Here is a 26,386-nt window from a genome sequence, read left to right as displayed (position 1 = left end):
TGAGTTTTTCGTTTAGATAGTATTGTGCATTTTCTTTAGTCAATTTCAATAACTCTCTAAGCAATAAAAGATCAAGCGACCAAGAAGAATCAGCAAACAGTAAGATTTTTACCTACAGTTTCAATTTAAGATACCGATTAGTACATTTTTGCGTTAACGCAAAACGTTTACGCCATTTCGTTCACGCCAACGCTGACACAGCTCCAAATGAAATAAAAGTTACCGAAAACTGATCAAAAACTATTACTAATGTCAAAATAATGCATAACTAAAAGAAAAACAGTTCAATCTCTGCACCTGGAAGTTTTTTTTAATGAAAACACGTTGTCTTAAAATACATGTCGAGTGCCAAACTATAGATAATGCTGCCATCTAGCAACCATGCTGCCAAAGTCTTCGCCAAGCCCTTCCACTAGTCACATGATACATCTATGAACCAATTTTCTTCATCAGCAAGAATGAGAAAGCTCGGTCTACTCTTATTATTAGTCTATGCTTCCGATAGATGGTAGTGGTTTCTGTACCAAAATTTACTATCCTCGCCTCCTCGAGTTTTGATCCATTTTTGCTCTATGTTAAAAACAAGAAAGCGACAGGCATTTCGTATTAAGGGGGCGTTGGTTGATCTAAGGCATATGTACTCTATGGTCTTGGGCTGCGACGGTAACAGTTGGTGGGGTAAGCTTTTTATTCGTCGCCAAAATCGAAAGTGATTAACAGCAACTATAAAGTTAAGCGTTCTTAAAAGCCTTTTTGCATTGCACACTTTTTCTTTTTTAAATGTTTTTATGCATTATCACTATTATTATTTTTATTTATTTATCATTTTTTTGTAGTAATGCTACACTTATTATTTCATGAATATTAATTTCATTATTGGTAGCTTTACACATGTAAATTGTTTTCCTGCTTAGCTAGCCATTAACATGGAGTTTTTTGAACTGGATGAAAAGTTAGCGTGATATTGAAATCTGGCTCCATCTATTTTTTTTTTCTTTTTTAAATATTTTAAAACCCCTGACGCAAAAAGGAAGGGGGTTATACGCTTGACGTATGTGTCTGTGCGTCGGTCTGTGGCATCGTAGCTCCTAAACGGATGAACCGAATTTGATTGATTGATTGATTGATTGATTGATTTTTATTTTTTTTCACATAGGCTTAGCTAGGTCTCATCTTTGAAGGACGTTAATCACCGGAGATATTGATTAAAAACCCAATTAGCATTCCTTCCCTTATTTTTGTAGTGAATACTTACTCGTACATTTAAATTATTTTGATGACAATTGAAAGAACGAATTTTTCTGCGTATGATAGACTTTTTTTGGAACTTCCAAGCTACATAAAACTAGATATACAGCCTTTTAAAGTAAATTTTAAAGAAATGTCAAAGCTTTGCTTTCGATTGTTTACTATTTCATTGTTGGCATTGGGAGACAATCACAGAAAGTTCAATGATTTAAAAGTTTTATCCGTTTCCAGTACTTTTTTTTTTTTTAGCAAATAAAAATCTTGTAATTGATATTACTATATTAATACCAAGACTTTTAAAAGATTTTCAATTTTGCTCTGCAATTTGGCTCTTTGGATTCTGCTTTGGCGGCTAGCATTAGCAACACTTAGTATTTGTGATTATAATTTCCTCTACTGCAGCGTTGCTCAAAACATCCCCCTCCCTTTTTACTTCCTTTTAGAAAAAAGGAAGTATTGTATTCGCGAAAAAATTTTCACTCAAAAATCGACCTTAAACTCCATTTTACTCACCCCCGAATGAATGTTGAGGTTTTTTTTTTTTTTTTTTCCGACTCGACCACACGTGGATAAAGGCCTAAGAACGTATAGACAAGCGAAATATCAACACGATTCCCGCGTTAATTACAACGACTTTTCTCGTGACGTCTGTATGTACGTATGTGTGTATGTATCTCGCATAACTCAAGAACGGTATGTCCTAGAACGTTGAATACGTAAACTCCTGGTGAGGTCTAGTTGTGCACCTCCCCTTTTGGTTGCATTCGAGAGTTTCTAAAGGGTCTTTTGTCCCTTTTGCGGGGGGGGGGGAATAATTGTTAATTTCGATGTAAACTCGAGTGGTGTTATAATTTGGCGGACACTTGGCGATATATCGCCAGTGTTTTTTTCGCCAAGTTTTGTCGCCAACTTGGCGACAAAGTTGACGATTTTTTTTTAAAACCTGATTTCAATTTAGCCACTGTTGGTGATATTTAGACAGTAAACTATTGAATCACATTAAAATTGCCAATGATGGGGAAATGACATTAAATTGGAGTAAAAGGAAGTCATGTGATGCACACATCAGCTTCTTTAAAAGTAAAATCTGCTTAAGTTTAGTCTTAAATGAACGCAAAGGATTTGTATCCTCCATCGTCGTCACGGCAATCTCAAATTCAGGGCAACATCAACGTGGGTCAAGTGAGAATATAATGAGCAATTTGTGATTGCTCAAAACAAGAAAGAAAGAAAATTAGCAAGATTAATCCAGTATTAGGTGAAACCCTTGGACGGGGACACATCCGAGCTTACGTTTTTGGGAGGAGTGAAAATTTCAATTTGCCGAATGAAACTCCGAATTTTACCGAATGTGAACGCACACTCATAGATACGACATCTAATGAGAAGAGACAAAGCATCCTCGTGGATTTTTTTTTTTTTTTAATGTGATTTTTCAATGCTTCCTCCAAATTTGCCGAATAGTATCGTTTCCGAAATTTTAAATGTATTTTTTTTCTGAAAGAGCATGCTTAAAAACATTGGGTTTCACCATTTTTTAAATGATTTGAGTAAGTTTAATATTTTTAAAAAAATATTTTAATCGGTGCGGTTTTATTGCTTACGCTTCTGCCGATGACATCACAAATGATGAAATGCCATTCATTGATGCCATTCATAGAGCGAAATATTTTATTTGCTTCTTTACTCACCTGTACTGGCAACGACTAACGACAACCTGTTCTGGTCGATAGCAAGCGTAGAGCGCAATATTTAATTTGTTTCTGAATTATCCTAACGTGTAAACGCGGTAGATAGATGCGTCAAAGTACATCATTTGTGACGTCATAAAGACCACGCCTTATTTTCAAAATCGGACATTAAAAAAAATTAATTAAAAATTAAGCATTGGCAAAATAAAAGTTTTTTTCTCGCTCCATGTTTTTTCTTTTTTCTTTTTTTTTTTTTGCTTATTCCATCAGTTTCAGTAACTAAAAGTAGTACTTTTGACTGAAGGAAACACTCTCATTTTCAGATAAAATTAGCCAAATAAGGAATTTTTCGAATGGCTACAAAGACCTATGGGGTCTTGGGGTTGGGTTTTCTTAAAAAATTAAATATTAGAATTTGAATTTGTTGGCTCATTGTTTTGAAAACATGCGCGATTTTTGTTTCAATTTCTCTGTTTAGTAAATTAAGAAGCCTGTTAAGATAAATATCATGTTAAATGAAATAATATTAAATTTAGTAACATGCATACTGCATACATGATTCACGTATTTACAATTTTTTAGTAATTTTGCTTGATAATTTATGAGTTTCATTTTTGTAGCAACTTCACTGTCGCATACTTTTCCATATTTTTGATTTGCTTGATCGGCATTCCGAAAATTATTACTATTTTCAAAACTATGATTGTAAATCATTGAAAGCTTGGGACAACACCTTGGGAATTGGGTTTTCAAGAACTCGTGCTGCCATCTATCAGATAATTAAATAGTAAAACATTTTTTCATGTATAATATGCGAGTAACTGGGAAAACAGTAAAAACTCTTTTAAAATGTCTAACAGATTTAAAATCAGAATTTCGTCAACAAAATTGAACAACTAAGAAAATTCAAACGTGATTCATATTTCGTACTTTTGTGTCGTTGGAATGTCTTTTTCTAGTTCCACTATATAATTCGAAGAATCGCTCAAAATTTAGGAGTTTCTTAAATTTTCAAATCAGCATTCAAAATTTTATTCATAATTATTGATCCAATATTTTTTTTATTTTTGGGATCAACAATTTTTTGGTAGGAAAAAAATGTACAATTCTTCATCAAGTGAAACCAGAGTTTTAAATCACACGTAAAATAATGACAATTTTCTTAAATTTTACTTAAAATAATTACTGAAAGAAAAACTAGAATGTGCCTTGCTTAAATTAATTGCAAACACTTTGTCCGAAAACAGGGTAGGAGATGGCAACAGATCACAATTTTAAATCATTGCGGCAGTCACGCGTCACGCATAACGAAGAAAATATTTGGCCCCCTGGAAGAATTACTGCCAAAACCTAATAGGCACCAATTCACACTGGGGTACACGTCAAGGGTGGATCCAGAAATTTTTCAAGAAGGGGGTGATGGTTTTTTACTCTTTACACTTTAGAGCTTCAATTTCTTAAAACTTTCGGAGGAGTGAACTAAACCCTATCGCTTACCCTTGTGTTATCAAAGGTGTCCTGCGGTTGAGTTTCTTTCGAAAAATATCCAGGGTTAGCCTTTGGACCTATCCCGTATATCATCTAAGGTCGTCTAAAATTGAGACTTCATTTTCGAAAATAATCCTGTTGAAAAAAAGTTCCAGTCCCTGCCCCCAGAGTAATAAGAGACTATGTACGATTGCATTTTCAAGACTTCAATTCCGGAAGAATTCCGGAGAAGAACTTCCTTTCTTCTAAAACCATTGAAGATAATTTAAAATTGCGTTTTTGGAACTTTAGTATCGAAAATATAACTGAAGAAAGTTCCCGTATCTCGGCTCAACAAGGGGGACCAAGTTCCCAAGCCTTAGCATAGTAAAGAAGGTGGTTTACTATCCGCTATAAAAATGAAAATGTACCGCTTACCTGAAAAATTGCATAACACAAAAATCAGCTAAAAGTTCTAAAGCACCCTAACAGATGGCGATACCGTAGATGAGGGTTTTTTTATTATTTCCATTTTTCCCCACGGAGCACAAAGTGCCCGGATATATTCCGAATATTCTCTTACTTCGAATGGAAACGATTTGGATGGTGAAAAGAAGCAGAGGATAAACATCAGTGTCAACATGAGATTGCAGGAAGAGAAGGTTTTTAAAGCATCATGTGGTTGTAGTCATGGATAGTGGAAAATTAACACTTTCTTTCATCTGGCTATTCAGTTTCGGTGTTTTCATCCTATCTGAACATTTCACTTTCGGTAAAGGTAAGTCTATTTTTCCTGTATTCGATATCTAATCAATACCATTCTCCATGCTATTTAAAAAATACAGTATTGTTCCATGATGGATTTATGTTTAAAGAACTATAATTCCATTTATATTTGATTTTGATTTTTTTTTTTCTATTTTGTTTTTCAAAGCAGACGATAATTTATTAAGAATAGAATTATTTTGGAACGTTCGTCTGCTGTCGTAAGACCAGACGATAATTTACAAAGCAATAAGAAAATATTTGAGAACGATCGTCTGCTACTGAAATAAAAAAAAAGCACCAAACTGTTAGCGTGACTATTTTGATCTTTTATCACAAATGTATTTTTATATTAGAAACGTTAGAACGTGCGATTATTTCTGATTGCTTCAAAAGATAATGTGTTCGATTTTTTACCCCATAAACAAGTCCAATCTCCAATGACTGTTTTCTTTTCTATTCAATGAAAGTTTTTCTAATTTAGTATGTAATATTAAAATTTGGGAGCTCAGTGTGATTACAATAGAGAAATACCGAAAGCATCTTGCATTGGGATCTATAGTTTTTAGAAACAGAAACAGTATATGTTTACTAGAAGTTCCGTCTTTGTTTTCGGGCAATAGGCAATCAGTAGTACTTTGTTTCTTCTTGTAAGAACTGGATAAATCTTTTATTCATCGAATTTTTTTAAAAAATGCTAAAATTATTTTCAGTTTTGTTTTCACCTATTTGCATAAATAAATCAGGCTCGCCATAAACCACGCGACCACCTGAATCACATTATTAATCCAAGTGCTCAAATTTGTATGTAAGAAAAATTTTAATGTACAAACATTTTATTATAAATTGCAAATTTTTGCACTTGTGCATTTAGTGCACCTCTGCCGCAGTGTACTCGAATAGTATTCTTTCTTTCTTTTTTTTTCGAATAAATTATATTAATTTTATTTTTAAAGTTTGTACGAAAATTCTTTTTAATTTTAATAGCACACCTTATATACTTGCCTACGTTAAATATTTTCGGGGGGGGGGGGGGTGTCATGGCGTAGAATGCGCCACTGAAATTTTAAGAAAGGTTGGTTTTTTATGTGGTATTTTTCTTTTTTGGGGTGATGCTCAGAAACGTTTGACGAGATAACGCTCGGGGGGGGGGGGGGGGGGGAATATTTTAAAATGTTCTTTTCGAAAAGTGGGAAAGGTTTCCCTGATGAAACTCTTGTTCTAAGAAGGTTTTTGTAAGTCGGCAAAGTTTGAAGCTTACTGTAGTAGAGGATGAACAGTTTTGGAAAAAGAAAATATTTATGGAAGATATAAAGTTTTTAAACCTTCGAAAATAGGACTTGTACTACAAGTATTTTTCTTGACTAATGTTTTTAGCCGCATGGTATTTTTTAAGTTACTGTGTTGTTGCTGCATACAAATTGTTAAATTTGGTTTTTTCTTCCCTTTGACTTAAGTTTCATTTATTTAATTACTTTAGTAGAGAAATAGGGAATTTCAGTGCAAAATTTCTCTCGCAATATCAAACGCAGCGTAAACGTAACAGTAGCATTTTGTTATTTTGATTAATAATGCTTTTTATAACTGTTCCACAATATAATGACCAAAAATTGTAACATTACATAATGTATATAATTTTCCTTTCTCATTCTCAACTATTATGTTTAAATTTTCTATTTTACAAAGCGGAACAATTAGCTGAAATATTTTTCAAAAACGAAATTGTTTTGTCCTTTTTCTTTTTTTCTTTCTTTAGGCGTTGATGCTCACTTGGAAGAATTAACATCAAAATCCCATTCAACAGTAATGAGTTGCCTAATAATACTTCCAAGTACTTATTGACTATTTCGATAAAATTAAATGTTTCTGATAAAGCTGTTATTTTTCCATCTAATCAGCCGATTAAGAAATAAACCTTTCTTTCCCTCTTAATCTCATTTGATTAGATTACGAATGACAGTTAGTGTTCATTTGTCGGTACTGCTACTTGAAAAATGCTTTTGTTTGAGACCGAAGCAATTGCAAAATGAATTATTTTTCATAGCTAATGTTACTTTTGTTTTAGTAGTCAGCTGGAGTTTTAGACGTCCTGTTTTCATTTTTCAGAAAACTGGGGAATGGGCCCTATCCCATAGTGTCCTGTATTTTGAATTATTCCTATATTTCAAACTTCTCTTATTTGTATCTTTTGCAGATTTCGGAATTTTTCTCTTTTTGCTTTTGTTTCTTTTTTATGTTTATAACGCGTAGACTTGTTGAAATGCGCTATCCTTTTGCTTTTTCAACAGAAATTAAATTTTTGCTTTCAAAGCATTTAGCAATCGTCGTCAAAGTGCGGACCAATATATATATTTTTAATATTAAATGTTTCATGTTTGTTCATTTTCACAAAAAAAAAAAAAAAACTAATATTTCTTAGGAAATAGGAACAAATGCAAATTCAATGTTCAAACGAAACATGAAATTTGTATCTGTTATAATAATTTTAGAGTTTGATGAGATTCCGAAGATATACGGGTAAAATTTTATAACAAGTCTGGATATCTCCCGGGATCTCTATGAATGTCTGTTACGCGCAGAACGCCCAGTCCGTTCGGCCAATTTTCATAAAATTCGGGCCAACTAGCAGGGTTGGAAAAAAAAAAAAAAACTTTTTTTTTTTTTTTTTTTTTTTTTTAAACGAGCTGATGTGTGCATCACATGACTTCCTTTTACTCCAATTTAATGTCATTTCCCCATTACTGGCAATTTTAATGTGATTCAAGAGTTTACTCTCTAGACATCACCAACAGTGGCCAAATTGAAATCAGATTAAAAAAAAAAAAAAACGCCAAATTTGTCGCCAAGTTGGCGACAAAACTTGGCGAAAAAAACAGTGGCGATACATCGTCAAGTGTCCGCCAAATTATAACACCACTCAAGTGAACACCGACATTAACAGTGATCCCCCCCCCCCCAAAAAAGGGCAAAAGATCCCTTTAGAAAACACCCAAATGCAATCAAAAAGGGAGGTGCACAACTAGACCTCACTAGGAATCTACGTACCAAATTGCAACTTTCTAGGACAAACCGTTCTTGAGTTATGCGAGATACATACACACATACGCACATACATACGTACATAAAGACGTCACGAGAAATCTCGTTGTAATTAACTCGGCAATCGTGAAAATGGATATTTCGCGTGTCTATACGTTCTTATCCAACTTGTGGTCAAGTCGAAAAAATTCCCCAATTTCATTCGGAGGTGAGTAAAATGGAAATTAAGGTCGATTTTTGAGTGAAATTTTTTTCGCGAACACAATACTTCCTTTTTTGTAAAAGAAAGTAAAAAAGAAACAAAAAGAAAGAAACCTCGGTTTAAACCAGGTTTTTCTGGTTTAAACCGGGTTTATTTTTAATGAATTAATTGTTAATGAATGTTTAATATTCACATTTGAACCTAATTACTTGATGATTAATTAAATAATCAAAAGTAAAATCTCGTAATTTCATTTCCTCATTAATGAGCATTCTATAGGGGAATATTGTTTGAAAATCTATAACTACTAAAAAAAAGTACCATTAATTTAATAAATAGACCTTTGCACAAATGAATGATCAAAGAAATTATTTACTGTAAGAGTTAAGACATAATTATAAATAGCCTATAATAAAATCTTGTAAATCAATTTCCTCATAATTATAGCTTTCTACGATAAATCTTTATCTTTATTATATTACTAATAATAAAGCTGAAAGTCTCTCTGTCCGGAGGATGTCTGTAGAATGTCTGGATGTCTGGATCTTTGTGACGCGCATAGCGCCTAGACCGTTCGGCCGATTTTCATGAAATTTGGCACATAGTTAGTTTGTAGAATGCGGGTGTGCACCTCGAAGCGATTTTTCGAAAATTCGATGTGGTTCTTTTTTTTATTCCAATTTTAAGAACAAAAATATCATAAGATGGACGAGTAAATTACAAAATCATCATAACGTGGAACCGTAACATGGGCACAAGCGAATTGGCGAGATACGAAATTATCATAACGTGGAACCGTAACATGGGTACAAGCCAACTGGCGAGAAAATTCACCATACATTATTTGTAAATATGCTGGCGAACCAAAATACCTTTTAATTTTCTATTACGGGCAAAGCCGGGCGGGTACCACTAGTACATAAATAAAAGTGAAATTAAAATCAAGTATTCTGAGCATAGGAAGTATTTTGCAGTAGTACCTACAAATGAATCACAATTCTGATGTATATTTCAATTTTAAAAATCAAAATGACCAACAGATATTTTTGTTTATATATTTAAAAAAAATACAGATCATCTAATAATTTACGTAATGTATCTTTGCGAAGACTTTTACAAATAGGACGAATAGGCTTTAAGAAAACCATTATGTTTTTTATTGTAGACATTATTTTTACGTGGATTAAAAAAATCATAACTGAAAATATGCTACTTTATTTTAATGTACATGCAAGGTCCAAAATTGTCAAATGTCCCGTCTTGAGGGGAAAAATAAATGATCGTTTTAACCAATGTCACAGAGTTACGTGTCAACAAGAGATTTAGTGATCGTCTGCGTGCAAAAACCTACTATAATTTAAATGGAGACAGATAAAAAGAATTGGGGCCATTTTCCCGAAAATGGTACAAATCATGTTTGAGACGTCGGCTCCCCCCCCCCCCCCCTCATTTTAATGAACTACCCCATTCGCCCCCACTCTAACCTTATTCCACATTCGAACCAGAGAAAAAAAGAGCCCAAGCAAAGACACGGTTGATCAGTTGAAAAGTAGCAGATTTTTTTCATCAATGAGAGAGGGTAAAACAGGCTGATAAGGGGCTGTGCACATATAACGTTATCAATTTTTCACATATTTTTGACCCCCCCCCCCCTCCCCTACGATATCAAAACGTTATCATTACACGACCCCCCCCCCTCACTCTATGATATCGTTATCAGGTACAAAAAAAATTAAGTTTTTAATTCTATATCCCACCCATTAATTTATAAAATTATTTGTGTACAGTCAATATCAATACCATAATTATCAGTAATGTTTTTATAAAATCGAGGTATAATTAACAAAGGTATTAAAAATAGAATAATTTTAATATTACGACTAATATGTGATAAATTAAAAAATGTATTTGTTATAATTATTTTATCACGTATAAATTGACATTTAAAAAAGGAAATTTAAGAATTTACAATAATTAAGATAAGGAAAAATGAACAAAAATTAAGTGGAATACAGTGATGAATAATGAAATAATGTCACAATTCTTCCCATGTTGGTTCCATTAGTTCTATTATAGGTATCTCGTCTGAAATGTTTGGAAGATCACTTTTCAAATCTGCACTGCAATCACACTCATCTTTATCAATCCACTGTAGATCATCATCATCCCTAAAACAAGCCAAAAGTTCTGTCCGCCTGCGAGCAGCAATACGCTTTGGTTTCATTTTCTCAATGATCATGGCTTTTCCGCATACTTTTGAATGATCTTTTAAAGCCTTTAAGGTGCAATGATATATATCACACTTCACACAAATGCGTTTTTTCAAGATTTCGTCGTTTATTGATGGCAAGAACAAATCATATGCAATTTCACTAACATTTGAAGATGTCTGCTTCAGCTTGGCAGCATCCTGCATCAATTGCGCGGCACACAAAGGAAGATATGCTCCTCCCTTTTGAATGGTCAATCCCTCACTGACTGGAACAGGAACTGGCAAGAAATGGTTCTTTAAGATTGAACCAATATTTGATCGTTTTGGTGTACAGCACGATCGATCGTCACATTTTACTATTTGACACAAATATGTGGAACATCTCATATGTGTTCTTTTCCAACTCTGACAAACTTCTGAACTTATACGTTCACTTCCAGGTGCCTGATACTTTGCTACTACAGGGTAGTCATCAATTACTGTTGAATTCCATACTTCAGAGAGCACATTTGCAGCTGCTTCGAAGTTTTTCTTCTCTTTCTCGACATCAACAGTCTTACCACTCGAATCCAAGTGATTTCCGAAGTGATCATGTGGCAAAACTAAACCTGAGAGTTGGCGGCTAAGGGGTGCCATTCGCCTCTCTACTGCATTGTAGGCCGAACGACCAGGGGCATTTGTGGCTAGGAATACGGCATCCAAATCAAACTTTTTAAAAGTCTCAATTGCGGCAAGCTGTACTTTTTCATACCGAGGATTTTCGTCGGGGCCACCATCACTTGTGATGATTAATACTGGTTTTACAGTAGAATCTTCCCTTCGAACTAATTTTGAAAATTCTGGCAGAGTCATCACATTGTCTAAGTCAAATGCATGAGTTTCAGCAGTTGAAGAATCGTGTTTAGCAGAGCGAATCGCTATATAAGTTGGACCGGAATATGATACTCTTGTCGGATCGCATGGTTTACCATCTTTAATTACTAGTCCGGCATAAACACTTGGTATTAGTTTGTGTCTAGCTGCTTTCACAAAATCATGGTCTGGAAGTCGAACACGATAGTCTAAGTGCATTATCAATGGGCTTTGATTTTTAGCAGCTGTAATGCCAATTGGTACCCTACATTTATCATCAACTGACAGAAAGACAACATCTTGACTGGTTAACGTTGCGGATAATTCTTTCAGGTGATTGATTGTCAGGTGATTCTCGGAATAACCGTGGGGGAGGAGGATTTGGCTCTGGAGTGCAGGTGTGATATTTCTGGTGTTATTTCAATCAATCGTTACTGTATGTGTTTTGTGCCTTAAATTAGAAATAAACTCGCGAATATTGCACGAAAAATACGAAAATTGCAATATTATACGAAAATTTAAAAAAGTGATAACGTTATCAAACTTAAAACCCCCCCCTCCCCCTCTCGATATCATACGATATCATTTGGCTTTACCCCCTCCCCCCCCCTAAAATGATAACGTTATATGTGCACAGCCCCTAACACGTTCTTCCCAATAGTATGTTTTCAAATTGCCTCCTCCCTCCTATTGTAGTTCTACAAACCCTCAAAAGGGCTCCCTGTTTTCATTTCGCTCCTGCCCAACATCCATCCTCGCCTAAGCAGGGCAATTTTAAAAGCTCTCCGCTACGAAAACTCTCTCGCACAATAGATCGCAAATAGAAAAAGGAAACCCGAATAAAGATCCAGAATTACAAGCAGGATCGGTTGCATATGCTGTTCCGGGGAGGAGAGGAACATGAATGTATTACATTACCGGCTTGGTGAACGAATGTTCTTTTTACTTTCTTCAAAATCTAAAATGGTATGAAAAAAAAATTGAATTTTTAAAAAATTTCGAATTTTGACGGATTTACTCGTTTTGAGGTGTGCTTGGTCTATTTTCGCCATTTTTCGAAAATCTCTCTTTCTCTCTCTTTTAAATTTTTTTAAGCAATTACGAATTGTTAATTGTTTTCACTTGACCTTTGAATGGCGTTCATCCTTTGATTTTTGGACCGGGGCCTCTGCTGCACCACCGTCGACCGGCCGCTGCACATGCTGCTCTGTTCACCGGAATCCGCTCCTCCTGGGCGGTTGCGCCCGTATCCTACACATACACACGTGATTTCCAAAAACAAATTTGAATTCAAAATAGAAATTATTATTATTTTATTTATTCATTTATTTATTTAATTAAATTTATTTTATTATTTATTTATTTATTTATTCATTTTTTTGTGGCTGCTTTAGACCCTAGAGCAAAAACTACTGCATGAAATCGAACAAAATTGAAACGAAAGATTTTCAAATATTCGTATACATTTACAATAATTTACATTTACAAATGCACTGATGGCGAAACCTACAAGACACGCCATCAAAGTCTACTCGAAAACTACTTTTCATAATTGTTATTATCATTATTATTGTTGGAACAATCCTGTTTTGCCTTTGCAGAGTATACTTTGTAAATCACTTTTTTACTCTATCTCAATACGTATTCGAGATAGATCTTCTAACTCCGCAATTTTCCGCCAGGTGGCGCTGTGAGCTGTCCCATTCGATAGTGCATATCCGATTTACTATATACAGTAAAATCCCTCTAATGCGGACACTAACGGGACAAATTTTTTGACCGCAATAGAGAGGTGTCCGCAGGACAGGGGTTTAATAATGTTATTTGCATTGGAACTGGGGAATTAAAAATTGTCCGCCTTTAAGGGGTGTCCGTTAGGAGGGGTTTTTCTGTATCTAGAAACCACGTTTATTAAGATTGCTGCAGCCGTTCCGAAATTAAGAGGGCGACAAGGAACTTTAGTGGGCACACTGTATTGTAGCTTAAAATGATAATTCGCACTTCTGGATCTTGAATACGCCTTCTTGCGGTGAATGGGGTCGTTTTCAAGATTTTAAAAGTATTTTTTTCTGAAAGAACACGCTTAAAAACATGGGATCCAACTATTTTTTAAATAATTTCTTTAAGTTTAATATTTTTAAAAAATTACTTAAATCGATGCGCTTTCATTGTTTACATTTCTTGCCGATGACATCACAAGTGACGAAATGCCATTCTGTGTTGCCATTCACAGAGCACAATATTTAATTCGCATCTTTACTCACGTGTATTGGCAACGATAGGGTTGATAGCAAGCGTAGAGCGCAATGTTTAAGGGCCGTGGTAGCCTGATCGGTAAGGCATTGGACTCGGGACCGGAGGGCCTCGGGTTCGATCCTCGCTGGTCGAAGACCCACCGTCGTCATTAATGGGGACTGGGCGACGTTAAATATGCTCGTGGTCTCAATGTCCTCCAAGTGAAACGATACCTCTGGGGGTGCTAGTACTAGGTAGCTATTAGCTCCTGGGCTAGTTCAAAATTCTCACTAACTGTTCGATCCGGTGATGGTGCTGCCATCTATCGGTATATAAAATAATAGAGGCAAGGCACATAGTATGCAGTCCTCGACATAAATACAGTTGAAGTCAGTTGTGACTCTTGAATTGAATAGAATAGAATGTTTAATTCGCTTCTTGATTATCATAACGTGGAATCGCGGTAGAAAGATTGGCAAAGTGCATCATTTGTGACGTTATACAACCGACTCCCGCTACAACGCGATCCGACTTACGCGAAATGGCTATAACGCGATTTTTTCCTCTGTAAAGAATTTTATTCCTGACGCGAATTCTTCACCCGCAACATGAAAAATCATGGAATCATGGTATTTTCGTGAATGGACCTTCATCCCTTTGGAATCGCTGAAAGCGGAAGTTCCCACACCGTACTAGTCTAACCATCGCTTATACAAATAACTACTCCCCATTTTCCATTTATTTTTTTCATTCTATATGGGAAAGTTGATGAAATATAATGACACCTAAGAGCGCTGTTTCATTTAAAGTTTGTGAAGATAGAAGGAAAAAGAGAAAGTTTCAACAACTATAGTGCATTTGTTTTTCTTACTACATAATATACGTACCGTAGTGGTTTATTTTACGTCTTTCTTTCCCATTGTTCATTGATTTTGTGCATCGTAGCAGTTTTTTATGTTAAATAAAACGTTTTTTTTTTTAAAAATACAATAAATAAAAATTCAAATTTTTTTTTTGTTTAAGAAACAGTAATGTATAGTTAATAAATGGTTTTTAACAGTTTGAGGTGGTGTTTACAAGTGTCTTTAATCGTATGGGTATGTTTATAAAAGTTTTTACACATACTCTTTTCCACAACGCGAAATTTCAACTTACGCGAATGGTCTTGGAACGGGCTCATCCCTCGCGTAAGTCGGGACTCGACTGTATTTATTTTATTTTATTTTATTTTTTTGCTTATTCTATCAATTTCAGTACTACTTTTGACTGACGGAAACAACCCCATTAAGAAATTAGCCAAAGTGGTAAAACATTCCATTTTTCCTTTGAAGTAGATCGTTTGCAACGTTGATGTAATTTCAAAAGAATAAAAGTGATAAATTCAATAAACACGAAGAAAAATTACTGTCATTCCCTAACTAAAACGCTGGAATCGCATGTACGGTTTTTTCAAGGTTATCTGCAAATAATCGGTATTTCTCATATTCGACAGTAATGAAATTCGGAGCAGCGTTATGAGGATTTTTGATGCTATTTTTAGCCTCTCGTTGAACTCGGGGAAAACAAATTTAGTGGAAAAGTATGTTGGATCACTTCTCTCTCTCTCTGATCCGTACGTAGGGAACAAAACTGTACGGATCACGTTCTCGATGAAAGAAGATGTGGGCTTTAAATGAATCACAATATGATGTCACGTTGACTGTTATGAAAAGTATGTTAAGGGGGTCCGAGACACATTTTGAAATTTTTTTATGATATATTTCAGAGTTTTGAATTTTTTTACACTGATTCACCATTTAATTAATAAGCAAAATCACAACATAAATATAAAAAAAAAATTTATTTAAATTTAATTTTTTTTTAAATGGGGTTGTTTTAAATTGCTATAACTCAAAATATTGCTGGTCGATTTTCAATTTTGTTTTCAAAAAAGTATGCACAAATATCTAAGCTTTAATTTTTGTTCGGCGATTTTAAAAATATTGATTCAATAAGAAAATAAAAATATTTGAAGAAAAATTTCGAAAAATTAAAAGATACTTTTAAAAAAAAAATCATATTTTTTTAGTAAACGTTTTTTTTTTTCAAAATCGCCGATTAAAAATTAAAGTAAACTGTTTGAAAAAGACATGCTCCAAATTTCATTATTTTATCTTCATTGGTTCCTGACTTATAAGAGTTTGAATGCAAGAAATCGGGAAAAATTGCATCATGGAGAAAAACGCGTTTCAAGTTTTAAAGTTCAATACACATTAGTTAGGTGCGGTCAACAAAAAGAATTATATCTTTTGTTCTAATAAAGATAGAAACACGATTCAAACGTCCTTTTAAGTAGAAAAAACGGAGTAGTTTTTTAAATGATAAAAAATTTTTTCAAAATTTGACGATTTTTGTGTTTCGGACCCCCTTAAATTTTTAATAGCATTAGCATTTTATTGTAGCATTTATTAAAAATTCGAGAGATCAGAGTTCGCCATAATCTTACTACTATTATATATGCGAAAGTTTGTCTGTATGGATGTATGGATGTATGGATGTTTGTTACTCTTTCACGCAAAAACTACTGAACGGATTTTGATGAAACTTTACAATAATATAGCTTATGCATCAGAATAACACATAGGGTAGTTTTCGTTCCGTTATGGGGGGCAAAACCCCCTTAGGGGGGCAATAAAACACAATTTTTGTATAAATTCTCTAATATTGAGATGAAAAAATACTTGCACATATTAACATTATATCTCCATCGAAAGCTCTGATTTTTCTGATGAAGATGGCACCTGTTCCAAATTTCATGTAAACAACCATGTTCACCATGTAAACAAAATATCGCAAATCAAAGAATTTTCAAAAGACTTTTTTTACTGTGTTAAATAATCCAGCAACTAAATTAGGCAAATCCATAAACAGCACAAAAACTTCCATTAATTTTCCTTTTTGCACAATTTCAAACAATCACCAGATTTTACTACTTATTTTGGAAACATTTCGGATGAAACTGTTTAAGCGCCATTTTATGGTGACCAAAAATATCTCAGCATCTGGCGACGATATCCCTGTAACGAAAATTAATATCATATTGTTTTACAAAGTAAGGAAAGGAGGGGGGAGCATCATCGAAGGTACCCCAAAACGACTTTCGCAAATTCGGTAAAATCGCACCAAGAGCCACAATAATTGAAATTTCCCGAAATAACTAAAGCAAGTATAAGGGGATTACGAGCGCAGCTACTTTTTTATAACTACTTCGTACTTCATTAGCCATACAGAGAAGGTTTTAGACTCCATGTTAAAAAAAAAAGTATCACCAGATTAATCTTTTTAAACATGAGAAGATTAATTTCATGTTTTGGAAATTTGTATATGCTTAAATATAGTGCTTTCGTTTCTAAATCAATACTATTTTGTTCTTTATACTTATTGCTATTTTACTTTTATGGGTAAGGAAGAAACTCGATTTTTAATCCCGTCAAAAAGATGTGTTTTAAATTCTTTCACTTAAAACAGAAAACAAAAGCAAGTAACGATTTTTTCTCATAATTATTACTGACCCAGGCAACGCCGGGTATTTTTGCTAGTAGTCTATAACTATTCATACACTATCATATATTTGGATCGGCAATACAGTAGACCTTCGTTTTACGCGGGTTTATTTTACGCGGTTTAAGATTTGGCACCTTTATTTTACTTTACGCGGATGGGTTTCGGTTTTACGTGGATGCGGCAATGCGAAAAGGTAAAATTTTCTCCTCTTTAAAAATCAAAACATGGGTGCAAGACCTTCCGTCTCAGGACGGATTTCCGTCTTGACAAAATTTCCGAGACGGAGGTCGGGACGGAAAGAAATTCAATGACTTTCTTTTAATTTTTAATGAAAAAAGAAAAATTGAGTGTTTGAAAAATATGCTTTAATATTACTGGACCATTCCATAACCACGAATTTACATCGACATTCTCTCGGTTTTCCGCCATGTGCTTGTTTTGTTTGCAACGTGCTTTTGGAGGAGTGGCTTTTCGGCTCGCGCCGTTTGACTTTTTTTAGGTATAGCTTTGTTATTTCCAACTCACTGCATTGCAAACCGACGAGTTGCTCGCTATTCTCCCTGATTTTTCGAAGCAATCGGCTCTAATTGAAAATTTAGCCTTTTCTCATGCTATTTTCGATCATCCTTTCGTTTTTTTTTCATTTGTGTTTTTTTTTTGCAAACTTTACACGCATAAATGAAAATTATGTACGCTCTTAAAATGTCTTAAAAGTTGAATCTGCATCACCGATTGAAAGTGATTGCTGACAAGATGAAATATTTTCGCCACAGTAAAGGGCGTCCACATACCAGGTAAAACAGAAACTATCAAGGATTTTGAAGATTTTAATGAAAATGGGAATTTTGGAAATAATCGGGGGGGGGGGGGAATTCAAGCTGGTTGGAAACACCGATGGGCAAACCGTTCCTGCATTTTTGACAGACTTGAGGAATCACTAAATTCTAATGTCATTGAATCGAACACTCGCTAGAATGGAAATACGGGTGGGGGAAGGGGGGGAGAGAGAAAGGAAAGAAGAAAAATAATAGCAGCACGAGTTTGCGAAAAAACGCTGCTCTTGCAAAGAGGGTAATCTGTCCGCAAATTTACCCACGATACTGAGGTCTTAAAACGTTGATATCCTGAACAATCTAAGGCGGGGGGGGGGGGGGGGGGGGGGGGGGGGGGGGGTTACTCACGGGTTACAGTATAAAATATCGAAAAACTGAATTGAAAATATTTTTGAAGCTAGGAGTGGTTCGATATTTCTCCACTGCAAAAACTCTTAAAAATTTAAAAGTCAAAAAGTTTTAGGCTGTCTCTGATGATGTAAAAGTGGGTTTTAAAAAAGAATCGAAGATTGGAGTTTTAAAAATACTAATTTAGGCAATCTTTGCTGAATTTATGAGAGATGGTTTTGGTGTTTTAACATGAAAATGTTTTGTAGCTGATGTATTAAAAACTATTTGAGGCTATACTTAAATGACTTAAGTTAAAGGGCATTTGCGACCCTCTCCGAATTTGCGAGTTTGTAATTGAAGTCTTAAATCTTTTAGGCTGTCTTTGGCAATGTTAAGAGGGAGGCCTCTCTTTAGGCGAAATTCCGAAACTGGAGTCTTAAAAGCGCAACTTTGGACCGTCTTGGGGTTCGGGGTTCTCCTTTCCCAAAAAATATTCAAAGCTGAAGTATTCAGAACTCGGCTTTAGGTAATCTTTGGAAGACTTAAGAAGAGGGAATTCGAAGGCTTTCTCTCAATACGTTTTAGAATTTAAATTCTAAAATCTTCGGTGATGAAAAGGGGAAACCGCAAATTTAAGTAAAATTTAGTGAACTTAGAGGAAAGAGTTCGGGGGGGGTCTCTCCCCCCCGAAGTATTGAAATGCTATTTTGGCTATTTTTGAGTGAGTTAAGAGTTAGAGAATTCAGGGGTCTTTCTCGAAACATTTTCGAAATTGAAGTCTTAAAACTTTGGGTTGTCTTTGGCGATGTGTGGAAGGGAGTTGCTCTCTCAATAGAAAAATAAATCTTGAACAAAAATTTACACTGCGTTTATTAAACACAATGAGAGGGGGGGGGGTTATTCCGCACCCCCAGCCTGAAATATTTTAGTTTCTAAAATTTTAAGAGCTTTGGTTTGGGCTATCTTTGGATGACTTAAGGGGGAAGGGTGTGGGAAGATTTTTTCAAAAAGTTTCCAAAATACAAGTATTAAAATTTTTAGGCGGTCATAAATCATGTTTATAGGTAAGAGGGGTCCTATTCCTACAAAACAATTTAGAAACTGAAGGCTTTAAAATTGAAATTTAGGACATTTGTGGTGAACTCAGAGGAAGGGGTTCGGGAGTTCTCTTCCGAAAATTCTTTGATGCTGAAATATTTAAAGCGCCACTTTAGGCTATATTTGAGTGCCTTAAGAGGGATGTGATTCGGGAACCCTGCCTGGAGTTAGGATTCAGTTCCCCTATTTCTTTTTTTAATTAATGAATGTTGGAAAGGGTACCTTGTTTAAAAAATACATCTACTTCACTGAAGCGATTTTTTATTGCTAATTTCACCACCTGTTATCCTATTAAAGAATTCTTTTTCAAATGAAGACTGTGGGGGAATGATGACAGTTCATTATCATTAGTCGGTCTTACCCTTCCCCCACCTTTCCTTCTTTGCTAGTTTGTTGGCGCTACCTTGGGTAGACTTTCGAATCAGAACTGATTTATGATGCAAAAGTGAAAATCTTATGTCCTAAGCAATTTTATTGTTACAACAAAAATGTTTAGGATCGGCAAAAAACTAATGGTGGGGTGCTGCAAACGCTTTTATCCCTTACATTATCCAACATCGTCTAAAATTGCGTTTTTGAAACTTCAATTTCGAAATATTGCCGAAGGAGGGGTTGCTGAACTCCATCCCTTCAATAGTGCATTCAAAAAGAGTATAAACGTTATGAAATTTAAATTACAATTTTGTTTTTAAATCTTCGATTTCTGGAAAGCCCATAGCGTCACCCCCCCCCCCTCTTTTTTTAATATTTTTTGAAGGTTGCCCAATATTGTGATTTTGGGACTATCAGTTTGAAATAATTGATGTAAGAGTCCCTGAACCCCTCCTTTCCCTGAACTTTACCAAAATGGCCTACCACAGCGTTTTTTGGACTTCAATTTGAAAAAATTTCTGGGGGAGAGCCCCCAGACCTCCCCCCCCCCTTTATTGCCGGATTTTAGATTTTTTAGAATTATGATGTCAAAACACTTAAATATTACAATTTTAAGGCTTAAAATTTAAATCAAACAGATTCCAAAACTGGCATTGTTAATATCTGCAACATTTATACATACAAATTTTTTCTTAAGCCCGCATGCGGGCGGGGGGGGGGGAGGCTAAAAATATTTTCCGTCTTGAACACATCACCAAACTTGCACCCATGAATCAAAACTCCTAAAGATTTCAGATTACACGTAATAAACTACATTTTGGCCTGCTAATAATCGAGCTAGGCCACTGGAGACATTTTATGCGATTGGTTCCAGAGCTCTTTCCAGAAGTAAAGTTATCAAACTCACACAGTTCACAACTCTCTGGAAGAAGAGCTTTTAGGAGTGACAAAGGAGGCCAAAACCAACGAGGATACCGAAGTCGGTGACGCACAACCAAAAACGTTAACATTGAAAAGTTTTAGCCATTCCTTGACAATAGAAATAATCTTTCTGATTTGTTAGTGAAGGAAGATTCAATCATGGAAATGATCATGGATGCATTAATGCTCTGCACTGAACTACAGAGAAAAATTCTTGGCTGCCAAAAAACTATCATAACCAGTTCTTTTTCATAAACACTAAATTAATTTGTGTTTCCTTTATACATGTTGTGCATAGAAATCAATGTAAGTACGCATTTAACTTATTATACAATTCGTCATCACTAGAATTAAGTTTTTTTTTTTTTAAATCTACGGAATTTAAGCTTTATTTTAACACGAATTTTTGCTTTAGCCCTGGCTGATGGGCTGTAATTTATTGAATATACTAATATTAAGTCTTAATTTACGTGGTTTTGATTTACGCGGCATTTCCGAGTAACGTAACCCCCGCGTAAAACGAGGGTCTACTGTAGGGTTAAATCCAAGGACTCAGCTGCGGGGAGAAAGGGGGGACTTAGGACTTAACTTTTTCATCGTTTTAAGTTACGTTTCTGAACGATCTTCATGTTTAATATAGTACTGCCTATTATTACGGCAGTAAAATACTAAACTGTCTATTATGAGTTAATAATAAGTACGGGCACAATATTATAACCTCGAAATTTCCAAATTTTGTATCTATTTTGTTGAAATAAAGTTGAATATAGTTCAAAATGGAAGTCCTGAATTTAGTTTATCTCATAATGTAAACAAAATCGTTAATGCAATGCAAAAAAAAAAGCGTACATTTAATGTTTTATCATTTGTTGGAAAGATTTTTAACATTGTCGTTATTCTAACGTTTTAATATTGATCTAGTTTTTTAGGAACTGTTGAATTGGTTCTAATGAGGGGAGGGGAGTTTTAGGGACTGCTGCATTTAATGGTGATTTTTAAGGACTGTTGTGTTATTCTAATGGGAAGTTTTAGTTACTGCTGCGCTTTTGCAGGACACCTTTTGGTCCGTAAGATCATGCCTTCGCATCGAAACATGAGTTTTCAAACACGTTTCTGCAATTCTTATTGTTTTTTGTGCATTTTAATGTTGTTAACAATGCCAATAACCATGTTATTTAAGCATTTTTCTCTCTAATTCGGACACATTGTCTAATTTGTTTCAAACCTTTTATGACCCAATGATTTCTTAAAGTCCCTTTCAAAAATCACTAAATGATAAGCTATCATGCAGAAAATAGAACTAAAATGACAGTTTAAAGAAGAAAAAAGAGATCATTTATTTTATTTTTTAAACAAATTATTATGTGATTTATTTATCTTGCATAGAGCAATAATGAACGTTTCAAACCTTTTCTTAAGCACTTTTATTAAAATTGGCCTTATTGTCACGGAGAAATCTGAGGCCTGGTTTTGCTTACATCTCTGTAACTAGAGCACTTAAAGACTTCGGGATTTCACTAAATGAATTGCTTAATCTGAAGGTACAACTTAGCGCTGAAAAATTAAAATTCTAAAATAAAATAATTATTTCAGTTAGGATGGAAAACAGCAAATTTCATGTCATTTCCCTATTAAATGTTTAAATATAAAACCCATTGTCACAAATTTTGTTGGCTTGCAACAGTAATTTTAAAAGCAATAATAATGAAAAAGCTTTTCTGAAGCAAGCATGAAATTAGCCTTGAGCACTAATCCTGGGCAAAATGCATAAATCCTAGAGAGGAATAAATATTAAATTTTAGTGCTAACTGCTTAGAGTTTTAGATACGTATATAGGTTTTTTTCCCCTTTTAGTACCGAGCATTTGTATGTAAAAATAAGGTGAAGTTTCGTGAGGGTAAAATTATGCTATTTATGAAATACATTCACACTAAAAATAATAAAATAACAGAATTTTTTGAAAAATATTAAGCACTTTTCATAATGCACACAAAAGGACAAAATAACTTTTCTGGGTCAGAAAGGACAATTTAAGAACTCCTGTAGTTTTCGAAAATTGCAAGAAAATGACACCACAAACGAAGAAAAGTGCGGTTCTACTCATTTCAAACCAAACTTTCTCCCAATAAGAACTAGTATGTTGTGGCCATCACGAAACTTTCTTCTATATTTTTCTTTTTTTTTTCTGATCCCTCCCCATGCTTGACGAGGAAGCAATATTCCCAACAAAAACAAAATGACACATGCAAAAACTTGACGACTATCCCAATGTCTGAATTATTGCAAAAGCAAAGCAAAGAGCGAAAATTGAAAGTTATTTTAAAAGCCTTGCTTGAATGAATTACAAATATTTTATTTGTTAACAAACATAAGATGGCAACAGTTAAAAAATTTTAAATCATTGAGATAATATTTCCGATCATTTCCATACAATTAAAATCACGAGAAATACGCAGACGACAATCTATTACGATTTATCTTTCTTATTGTTGCATTAATAAAAATATTTTTATTCGCAAAAAAAAAAAAAAAAAATCAACACCTCTTGGAGCGATCGGCGTCAAAATAGAACCAAAGCCTGTTTACATATGGATTCACATATATTCCAAATTTCAACCAGAACGTAGCATTACTTCTTGAGATAGGGCACTCACAATGGAAAAAAAGAACGGGTGATTGCGCTACCTCCTTTTTAGCTGTTGACACAAAAATAAAATCAGTTCTTATACCCACTAAGGGCTACTTGCCGATAAATTTTTCTTTCATTCCGTTCATTATTTCTTGAGATACAGCAGTCACAATTGACGACAAAAAACGTTCTATAGCTCAACCCCCGTTTGAGTTATTGACACCAAAATTGAATCAGCACCTGTTCCTGTTAATACCAACATATGGACCAAATTTTGTTTGATTCCGCCAGTAACTTCCTGAGGAATAGCAAGCACGCGTAACTCGAAAAACGTCCCATTGCTCCACCCCCCTTGGAGGAATTCGCGCCAAAAACTAATGGGCACAAGTTCACATAGGGGCACATATGTGTACTAAATTTCGTTCGATTTCATGCGGTAGTTTTTGTTGTAGAGCGGCCACAAAAAACTGGTCACACACAGACGTGACACACATACATACACACACACACACACACACACACACATACATACACACACACAGACAGACATTTTCCAAAAATGGTCGAAATGGACTCAGCACACCTCAAAACGTTCGAATCCGTCAAAATTCGAAATTCGAAAATTTGCACGAATCCAATACTTTCTTCTATATATTAGATATAGAAGAAAGTAAAAATATGCATCTTTCAAGACTCAAAGTTATGATTGAAAGCTAGATAATGATAAGAAATTCTCTTCATGACTTGAGCCGCACTTTTCTTCGTTTGTGGTGTCATTTTCTTGCAATTTTCGAAAACTACAGGAACTCTTCAACTGTCCTTTCTGACCCAGATAGGTTATTTTGTCCCTTTGAGTGCATTATGAAAAGTGCTTGGTATTTAAAAAAAAAAAAAAAAATCTGTTATTTCTATGTTTAAAGGAATTTGACTAATAAAAGGGTTAAGAAATCATTCGTGATATCTAGCTTTTATTTTTACTTTCTTCTATATCTAATATATAGAAGAAAGTATTGGATTCGTGCAAATTTTCGAATTTCGAATTTTGACGGATTCGAACGTTTTGAGGTGTGCTGAGTCCATTTCGACTATTTTTGGAAAATGTCTGTCTGTCTGTGTGTGTGTATGTGTGTGTGTCACGTCTGTGTGTGACCAGTTTTTTGTGGCCGCTCTACAGCACAAACTACCGCATGAAATCGAACGAAATTTGGTACACATATGTGCCGCTATGTGAACTTGTGCCCATTGGTTTTTGGCGCGAATCCCTCCAAGGTGGGTGGAGCAATGGGACGTTTTTTGAGTTACGCGTGCTTGCTATTCCTCAGGAAGTAACTGGCGGAATCAAACAAAATTTCGTCCATATGTTGCCATTAACAGGAACAGGTGCTGATTCAATTTTGGTGTCAATAACTCAAACGGGGGTTGAGCTATAGAACGTTTTTTGTCGTCAATTGTGACTGCTGTATCTCAAGAAATAATGAACGGAATAAAAGAAAAATTTATCGGCAAGTAGCCGTTAGTGGGTATAAGAGCTGATTTTATTTTGGTGTCAACAGCTAAAAGGGGGGTAGCGCAATCACCCGTTCTTTTTTTCCATTGTGAGTGCCCTATCTCAAGAAGTAATGCTGCGTTCTGGTTGAAATTTGGAATATATATGAATCCATATGTGAACAGGCTTTGGTTCAATTTGGACGCCAATCGCTCCAAGAGGTGTTGATTTATTTTTTTTTTCGAATAAAAAGTTTTATTAATACAACAATAAGAAAGATAAATCGTAATAGATTGTCGTCGCGTATTTCTCGTGATTTTAATTGTATGGAAATGATCGGAAATATTATCTCAATGATTTAAAAATTTTGACTGTTGCCATCTTATGTTTGTTAATAAATAAAATATTTGTAATTAATTTAAGCAAGGCTTTTAAAATAACTTTCATTTTTCGCTTTTTGCTTTGCTTTTGCAATAATTCAGACATTGGGATGGTCGTCAAGTTTTTTCATGTGAAATTTTGTTTTTGTTGGGAATATTGCTTCCTCATCAAGCATGGGGAGGGATCAGGAAAAAAAAGAAAAATATAGAAGAAAGTTTCGTAATGGCCACAACATACTAGTTCATATCTGGCCTTGTTGAAAAGGGCTCCCGTCAATCCGCATGGGGTACGGGGTCGTTCGTCTAGTTGCCCTTTCGCGTGCAGCTGACATCAAGTTCATGGACATAACGGTTCCGCGAAGGGGAGGGCAGACAGTTGCCCAGAGAAGTGATATAAAGCAAGGGGTGGGGAGGGGGGGGGGGGTCAAAAATCGATCGATCTGCACCGCTTCGCACGAGTTTTCTTTATTCCTTTTCCGGAGCTTTAAGGTTGAGTGGTTTGAATAAAATTTGACGATAGGGGCGATTTTGATGTGTTCCCTCCTCCCCCGTTTCGAAGCTGTTTAGTTTGTTTCTTTTGTATGTGCATTGGGGGGCGGGGGGAGGTTGTAGAGCTCCCCACGTCGTTATTTTCCTCCTGCTTAAAGAACTGTCAAGGTCAAAATCAGGATTCGCCGATATATATCAATCGATATATATATCATGATATATATCAGATATTTGTTTTCAAAATATCGTGATATTTTGATATTTTCGATATTTATTTTTTCAACTACGGTATTTCCAATATAAAAATTGTATTAATCATAATTATTGTCCTTTATTATTGAAAATAACCAAAAACTAATGTACTATATTTTTATGATGCATTAATACATCATTAATATAACAAATTAATATAATATTCCTTTTTTTTATTTTATATTCACAAAATTATTAGTAATGTACCAATTTTAATTCATATTAAAAGTGCTTAGTTAAATATTAAACACTGATCAGAAAAAAGAAAATGTCTTTTGACTGTGCACCGACTAACGCATATTTTATATTTCTGAATCATGTAACTGTGTAACACTAGCTAAC

At 34.7% G+C, this 26,386-nt stretch overlaps 1 protein-coding gene across 1 annotated transcript in view; it reads left to right on the top strand.

Moving 5' to 3' along the window:
* The first annotated feature begins 5,011 nt into the window (after positions 1-5,011).
* LOC129227095 (uncharacterized) overlaps positions 5,012-26,386 on the top strand; it is a 126,224-nt gene continuing 104,849 nt past the window's right edge. Inside the window, exon 1 of the mRNA XM_054861714.1 lies at positions 5,012-5,184. Within this exon, the coding sequence (XP_054717689.1) occupies positions 5,097-5,184 (88 nt within the window). The 5' untranslated portion in view covers positions 5,012-5,096. The remainder of the gene's footprint in view (positions 5,185-26,386) is intronic.

The sequence above is a fragment of the Uloborus diversus genome, chromosome 1 (genome assembly GCF_026930045.1).
Source record: "Uloborus diversus isolate 005 chromosome 1, Udiv.v.3.1, whole genome shotgun sequence".
In the NCBI taxonomy this organism is placed as follows: domain Eukaryota; kingdom Metazoa; phylum Arthropoda; class Arachnida; order Araneae; family Uloboridae; genus Uloborus; species Uloborus diversus.
Note: the sequence above shows the minus strand (reverse complement) of the source record. Positions and strands in the feature narration are given on the sequence as shown.